Here is a 7,706-nt window from a genome sequence, read left to right on the forward strand (position 1 = left end):
TATTTGAAAAACTAACACAGCTGCACCTCAGGAGAGCAGAAGTGTTAGATTTTTCATTTGTTTTTATTACTTTTTTTTAATTGATTTTGGGTTCGGGAAGGCTTTCCTTATTTTAATTTGTTTTCATTGTGTAAAATGCTTAGTTTGATTAGTTTCACGATTTATTTCTGTAATCTGTCAGGAGGAAAATTTTTAGATATTCAGCTATTACAGCACAAATCCAATGCGGCATCTCAGCCTCACTAAGTACGACCAAACTGCCAAAGACTTAAACAAGACACAGCACTGTGCAAAAGACTTGAGTCGCCCTTTGCTTTCTTTATATTTTGCTTTTAAGCAGCCAAACTTCTCGATCTCTGTTCTTGAGGCTTTCTGAAGGTCTTTCAGTTTTTATTTACACCTCAGGGATGCATCTGGCTCTTCAGTTCATACACCTACTTGTCAGTCTCATCAGAAATCTTTTTCACTGGAAGGATGTCTGTGAAGAAGATCTATTTTCCTAGCAAAGTAGAAAGAAATAAGGGTATCTCAAGACGTTTGCACTGTATTGTAGCGTTTTTGGATTATTTGTTATTTAGTTTACACACAGTAAGTTTTTACTGTTGTTACAGTTTACTACATTTATGTTGACACTTTGACAACATATATTATAATAAAAAATATATATATACGCATTTCTTCTATTAAATATTTGCTTCTGTAAAGTTCAATAAATCCAAAGATTTGTTAGATTCGGGGCATATGTTCAAAACGCTGTTTATTCTTCCATCGGTAGGCGGCAGTGTTGTCGTGCAGCGTGTCTTCTTCTTCGTCGCCGTCGCTCCTTTAATGACGTCGTAAGTGCGCGAGTCAAACGTAATTGTTACCACAGCGGCCTGTGTGTGTTTTCACCCGCTCGCTGTAATTTTTCTCTTTGGTGGAGGATTTGTCTCTACAGTCCATCACCATCATGAAACTAGTCAGGTAAGCAGAGTCTGGAATGCGCCATTTAACGAACAGGTGAACGTGGGATGATGGAGTGAGGGTGCTGCGGCTGGATGGGTTTAGATGGAAAGCGGAGAAGAGGAGGATAAGATATGAGCGGGAAGCATCGGGCCGAATGAATGGAGGCTGTCCGGAGTTACAATGCTCACACTCGTAGTTAAAATACACCTGCAGTATTAACCCTGACGCTCGGTAGTTGAAATTAGCTCTATGCATCGACGATTTTTAAACATACTTTGGTTCGTGGACGTTAGCAGACTCGCAGGCCCGGCCTTGGTTAACCTGCTACTCAGCGAACGAAATGAACGTAACCTAAATGTTTAGTAGCAGGAGCACAAAGCTAGTTCAGTATTTGTTTTAGTTATGGCGGTTAAATCTGGAGGGTTTCAGCGGGTTTTCATAAGGTCATCTCACTCCTGGGGTGGTTTTGTTTTGCAGCTGAAAGCTATGCAGCTAGTAGCTAGCTTGAGGCTAGTTTGTGGTTCATTTCCAGGCTGAACTCAAACATAGATGTTCGTCTTCTTCCACGATGCCCACAGGTTTTTGATGAAGCTCAGCCATGAGACGGTTACCATCGAGCTGAAGAACGGCACCCAGGTCCACGGCACCATCACAGGTAGGACTCAGCTGGAGGTGCCTTAACGCTTTTATTAGTTGTGCTGCAGTTTATTAGCTACACTAAGCTAATTCAGTCCACTAACACTGCTGTAGTTCAGTTGTTTCAAAGTAATTTTAATGTAACGGTGGCCTGTAGGGCTCATTTTCAAGCCAACACCCAATTCTACCTAAAGCTAGAGTCCTGTGGAAATACTGGGAAATGTTTTTATATATATATATATATATATATATATATATATATATATATATATATATATATATACATACATACATGTGTCTCACTTAAATATAAGCAAAGTATGCAGGTCCCAGGTTTGCGATTAATCATTTTAAAGATCAATAAACTGGTTTTAGCTGAATGTAACTTTCCCAGCTCCCTCTTTTGGTAAATACAGTGAGCATCACAAAAAGTGAGGTTTGTTCCATAGTCTTCTTATGCTTGTGTATTCCCTTACATGTCCCAATAATACTTCAGTGGGAAAGCACTATTAAGTCCTCCTGTGCATTGTACTTCTTCGCTGCTGTTTTCAATTTCTTAATAAAAGAATAGCAATCATAGCATCAGTATAAGGATTTATAGATGTCACTGAATTCCTGGAAGGAGTTTGCAGAAATTATCGAAATGGAAGACGGGGGATATACAAAGGAGGAAGTGGGGGGGGAAAACAGATCTAACCTCAACAAAGAGTTGTAACCTAAGATATTTTATTTGTTTCTATCAGCTGGCACTGCTTATGAAATGCTGGGATATGACCGCACTGTAATTAGCACATACTGCACCACACACAGCATAAATGTTATAGGACCTAGAAAGATTTCCCACAGAACTCTAAATCAGATAAAACTGTTAGCTTTGCTAATTCTGTGTACTGCGTGACTTCATGTCATTACTCTCCACTGTTAAATGTGCTCCAGTGCAGCCCTCCATAATCCAAACTGCACAGTAGTCAACATAGATGATGCTGTGTTTGTGGGAAGGAAGTAACAGCGGTGTTCACCAGGAATGTTAGAAACACAACAAAGAAATGATGTGCAAATGAAGCATAGAACCAGTACTGAGCCAATTCATCAGTTGCATTGAAAATGGGTTCATTCATTCACAGCTTTGTTTCAGTGACATCTAGTGGTGGAGTAGGAGTCAGCAAAACAATGTGTCGATAATCATGTGCTGATTGTAACAAGGGTTTGTTTGAATGATATAAATACAATTTTGCAAAGGCGGTCAGTTGATTCTGTAAACTTATGTAATAGTTGGAAGGAGGCGTGCTTTGGGAAGCCCAGGATGTGCTGGGATGGTAAGGTGTGCTTATGTACAGGGGATTTGAAGATTTTTATTGAGAAACGATATTTTTTTCCACCATTGTTAGACTGACCTGGCTTCTTTTGCTATTGACAACTTTACAGCTTTCGAAAACACATTCACATGGTTCTGATGAGGGGTTACGAAGCATCTCTCGTTGCATAGCAGTATAAACTTGTTTGGACCAGTCATGTGATTTCAGTCAGGTCCACACCGAAGCAGATGTCACTGATCAAGTGTTTGGTGTTGTTGTTTTTCCTCGCACCGATGCGAGCTTTAAAGCGGCTTGTATTGGAGCATTAGTGTCATACAGTCATCCACTACAATACAGAAAAAAGCACAAAGTACAGACTGTGGCCGCAGATTATACTTTCCCTAGTTTTTAAACACTTCAGCTGTTTATGTCATAACTTCGCCCTTCTCCACGGTTGGCTGGTTGATCAACAGCACATGTGGCCCACAGACAACCTCCTTTGACACGTGCGCCATCTGACAAGAGACGCTTGCTTGTAGGTAGATGAGCTATCCACGTAATAACAACACACCACCTATAAACCTTAATTTCAGCATTTGTCTAAACCGTGTCAGTGATGACAGTCTTCCCTTCTTCCTTCACAGCCATTGGATAAAAGACAGACTTTAGACAAGTGCTTGTATGATGTACAGTGATGAGGGACGTGAGAACGACTGACACAAAATGCAGTGCAGACCCACAGAAAGTGGGCATCTGGTCACCCTTCTTCCATTGTGATTCAAGTCGTCCGCAGTAAAACACTAACAGATTGATGCCTTACAGTTACTGGACTGTTGGCAAATATGTTTGCATTCAGTGCTGACATTTTAGGTTGCTATGTAAAATATTAAAGGAGCTGGGAATAGCTGAAAGATTTAAAACTGCATTTTCTTTATCTGCTTGTCAGACCAACTGAACAAAAAAAAGGGCAGCAGTTACACTGCAGGTGAAATAATAAAGGATGTTCATATAGTACAGTTTAGTTGTAGTTGTCTACACTGAAGCACACAGGTGGAGGATGGAAGTCAGAACAGTCGAGAACAGATGTTTCTACACTCTACTTATTTGGACTCGCTCAGAGTCTTACTTCCATCTACTGTATTCAGTTTTTAAGATTTTTCTTTCCTTTCCTTTCTGTAGGTGTTGATGTGAGCATGAACACCCACCTGAAGGCGGTGAAAATGACCCTGAAAAACCGGGAACCCACTCAGCTGGAGTCACTGAGTATCCGTGGCAACAACATCCGCTATTTTATCCTGCCGGACAGCCTCCCGTTGGACACCTTGTTGGTCGACATCGAGCCAAAGATCAAGTCCAAGAAGCGAGAAGCAGGTGAGGAAGTGTTTGCTGTGCAGCTGGGGGGAGGCGATGTCATTCTCTGAGAAATGCCCCACAGCTGCTGGCTGACCTGGCTCTTTTTGTTGTCTTTAAAGACTTTTTTGTACCCACGGGGTTGTTTTATAAGTGTAATTTCCCAACACTTTTTACATGCATGACGCTTCACTCATTATTGACTGGTGAAATGCAAATTTATATTTGTCTCGTGTGGACAAAGGGTCACACGTCACATGATCCCAGTATCCGTACGGCAGCTTTTCATGTTCTTTGGAAAAGTTAAATCTGGAAGCTTTGTGCAGAAACGCAAACGAGGGCTGTGGGTGTGGGAGCGTAGCGGCCTTATGCACGATTGCTGTGTTTGATGTTTTCAGTTGTTCCATCCCGCCGTTGTTGAAGCTGTGGTGTTTTGTTGTTGTTGGGGGTTTTTTTTCCCCTGAGTTGTGAAAGCATATAGGAAGACACTGTAGCTATTAATGCGCATCTAAAGTTTGAGCATAAATGAAAACAGGCCTGTGCTGACGTCACAGTTGGTGCGAGCAATGACCAGTACGTCTATCGTAACAATAACATAATATGCCTCAGAGGCATTTCCACTGATGTCCTCAGTCACATCTGAAGCTCTCGCTCACTCACTGCTCAAACCTGTTTCCAGTAGGTTTTTAATTGGGCACAGCTCTCTTTTGTACAAGGTGTGCAGTCAGATTCTTATAGTCCCTGGTCTCTTCCACATAAACATGTGGTCTGCAATAGAAATGTTAAACAGCCCGCTTTGAAATCGCATAGGTGCTCAGGGTTTTTTCAGTGATCACATTTGTTCACTTCTGCAGTATTACGTTTATATTCTCAGAACCTGTGTTTTTTAAATTTGTGTATAGGAAGTTTTTCAGAGTTGATGCAGTTTTAAGCTGTGGTATCAAATTGATCTTAAACAGGGCTTTTTGTACTCAGGCCTGTTGTACACTCTGTCCTGCTGTAGTCACGGGAGCATTGAGCCCAGAAAATGTCAGACACTGGCTGTTATACGGTCACCTTAAGAAATGGAAATTGATTTGTGCTGAGTTATCGTTGGTGTGAGTTTCAGCAGGGTTTGTGAGAGTTTGTCTTCACAGCATGAGATGACCAGACAAAGTTAATACTGATAAACTTATATATAAGGATATAAGGATGATGGATTTAAACACCAGTCAGTATGGCTGAATTTATACTCGCCACAGACATGTAGCCTTTATTCAGTCTCTAATATCTTCAATTTACCACACCGAACAACATACATGTGCATCTTTAAACATGTGACAGAAAACTGGTTCTCCTGTTTTTGTTCTTCATATTTACTCTTACTGTACTTTAGAGCCATTGTGAGGCCCTGAAATTATGCTGCTGCTCAAGAAATGTTACTCCTGTTCAAATAAATGTATTTACACTTTCTATTAAATATATTAAACATTACCTAAACCACAAGTAAATCAGGATAAGTGCTCAGATTTAAATTAAATAGTGTAGCACAGATTTGATTTTAAGCTATGCATAAAATAGCCTTATGTTTATAGTAACATAGCAACTAAACACATGCAGGTGAATGTTTGTGACAAATCTGTTGCTCTCTCCTCAGTGGCTGGACGGGGGCGAGGCAGAGGGCGAGGACGTGGCAGAGGAAGAGGAAGAGGACGGGGTGGACCAAGGAGATGATCCAAAAGCCTTAAAGCTGCATCTCACCATCCACTGTTTGTACAGGATTTTTTTTTTTTTTTTTCCCAATTTGCTCAAAGGAAACAGTTTGTGAATTTCAGTGTGTTTTTCATTATTTTGTACATTAAAAATGTTCCTCATTAAGAGGATAAACTTGACTCCAGTGCATTATTACAACACCTATGTGACAGAGGTTCAGGTTAAAAAAATTTCTTTATTTACAAGATTGAATAAAGTTTCTTTGTACAGAAATGTCTTAATTATCATGATTTTAACAGAAACTTAATTTGAAGCACTCAAAACACTACAGATTATGTTGTGAGAGGGGTCCAAATCTGAAGAATATTTTTTTTTTTTTATAAAATGGCACACAGTCTTACATTTTGTTATGTCTTATATATGGTAAATAAAAAGGATCTAAATCTTGGCTCTTCAGCTGCCAATAATGTAAGTAAAAATAAAATTAGGTACACATATGGAGGAGCTCTTGAAGAGGTAATATCAGCAAACATTTTGGATTGGTGTGCGTGTTTATGAATAAAACTGAAGTGAATTTTATTTAGTTTTAGAAATAAAACTGAAAGCAAATAACAAAGTACCTGAAAGCGCCCAACAGCTGTATTGCACTAAGTTCGATTTCACCGGAAAAGCCCCAAATACCATTCCACGAGACACTGGAGTTGTTAAATAAAAAAAAAATTACATTAAACTGACCCTCAATTTGCTGTATTGTTAGTTATTTTGTGAACTTTTCAAAGGAAGCACATTTCAGGCTTAAACCAGGCGTTCCTGTCGGGGTTTGATGATAGTTGAACTTTGACCCATGTCGGGATAAACCGGTTTTCCAGATAACTAATTGTACGTAAGAGGTTATACGAACATGGCGAGGCTGTATCCCAATTCAGGGTCTGCAGCCTTAAAGGCCGCATTTTAAGGCCGATTACGTCACAGCGGCGCGCCGAAGGCAGTCCCAATTCAAAGGCTGCTCGAAATGCGGCCCTGAAATGCGGCCTTCGTTTCCCTGAATTTTAAGGCTGTGGCGATGTAGACTTCGTGGCCCAACATATCCCACAATTCATAGCGCGGCAGTCACTGTGGATAATTTTGCCGCAGACGGCAGAAGCGGAGCGGCCGAAGAGTAAACTGTTAAACGTAAGTACTGAATATGATGTCACTTATTTATGTGCAAATGTTTAATAATGAAGAACATTAAAACATTACTGTTAGCCACATGTCGGCAAAGTTATTTGCCATTAGTATGTTTGTACTTTCAGCGTTTACTTGGTTTTAAAACCTTTAAAATATAATAATACAATAGTCGACCTTATCTTACAGAGAATGTGATGATTTTGTGGATAATTAAAGTCAGTCATATATCCACAAACACAACAAGCTGAAAGTCAGTGATGCTGCTCGGTTTGCAGTCCTGAATATGACGGCACAAGCAGGATTCACTGCACTGTTAATGTTAGCTATGTTATATTGCTGCCTCTGTTCGGTGGTGTCGAGCCAAACGGACTTTAACGTGTGTTTGAACGAGCTGACGGTTCACTCGTTAAGCTGAAAGAAAGATGCTTTAATCACAGGAGTCACACATGTGTCCACTGGACCATCTGGGAACTCTTCTTGTTTAGCACTCGTAATAACACAAACACTAAATCCTCCTTCTCTGTGCTGTTTTGTAGCAGTGTATACACCTGAGACTATCACCTGTCTGTCTGTCCTGCACTCTCTCTCTCTGTTTCTTTCTCTCTGATTGTGGAATAA

At 40.3% G+C, this 7,706-nt stretch overlaps 1 protein-coding gene across 1 annotated transcript; it reads left to right on the top strand.

Annotated features, from left to right (window-relative positions):
• Positions 1-808: 808 nt before the first annotated feature.
• Positions 809-6,097, top strand: snrpd1 (small nuclear ribonucleoprotein D1 polypeptide). The gene is made up of 4 exons (XM_003444068.5): positions 809-963; positions 1,524-1,600; positions 4,056-4,247; positions 5,863-6,097. The coding sequence occupies exons 1-4, from the start codon at positions 950-952 to the stop codon at positions 5,937-5,939; spliced, it is 360 nt and encodes a 119-aa protein (XP_003444116.1). The 5' UTR covers positions 809-949; the 3' UTR covers positions 5,940-6,097.
• Positions 6,098-7,706: the final 1,609 nt, after the last annotated feature.

The sequence above is a fragment of the Oreochromis niloticus genome, linkage group LG22 (assembly GCF_001858045.2).
Source record: "Oreochromis niloticus isolate F11D_XX linkage group LG22, O_niloticus_UMD_NMBU, whole genome shotgun sequence".
NCBI lineage: Eukaryota > Metazoa > Chordata > Actinopteri > Cichliformes > Cichlidae > Oreochromis > Oreochromis niloticus.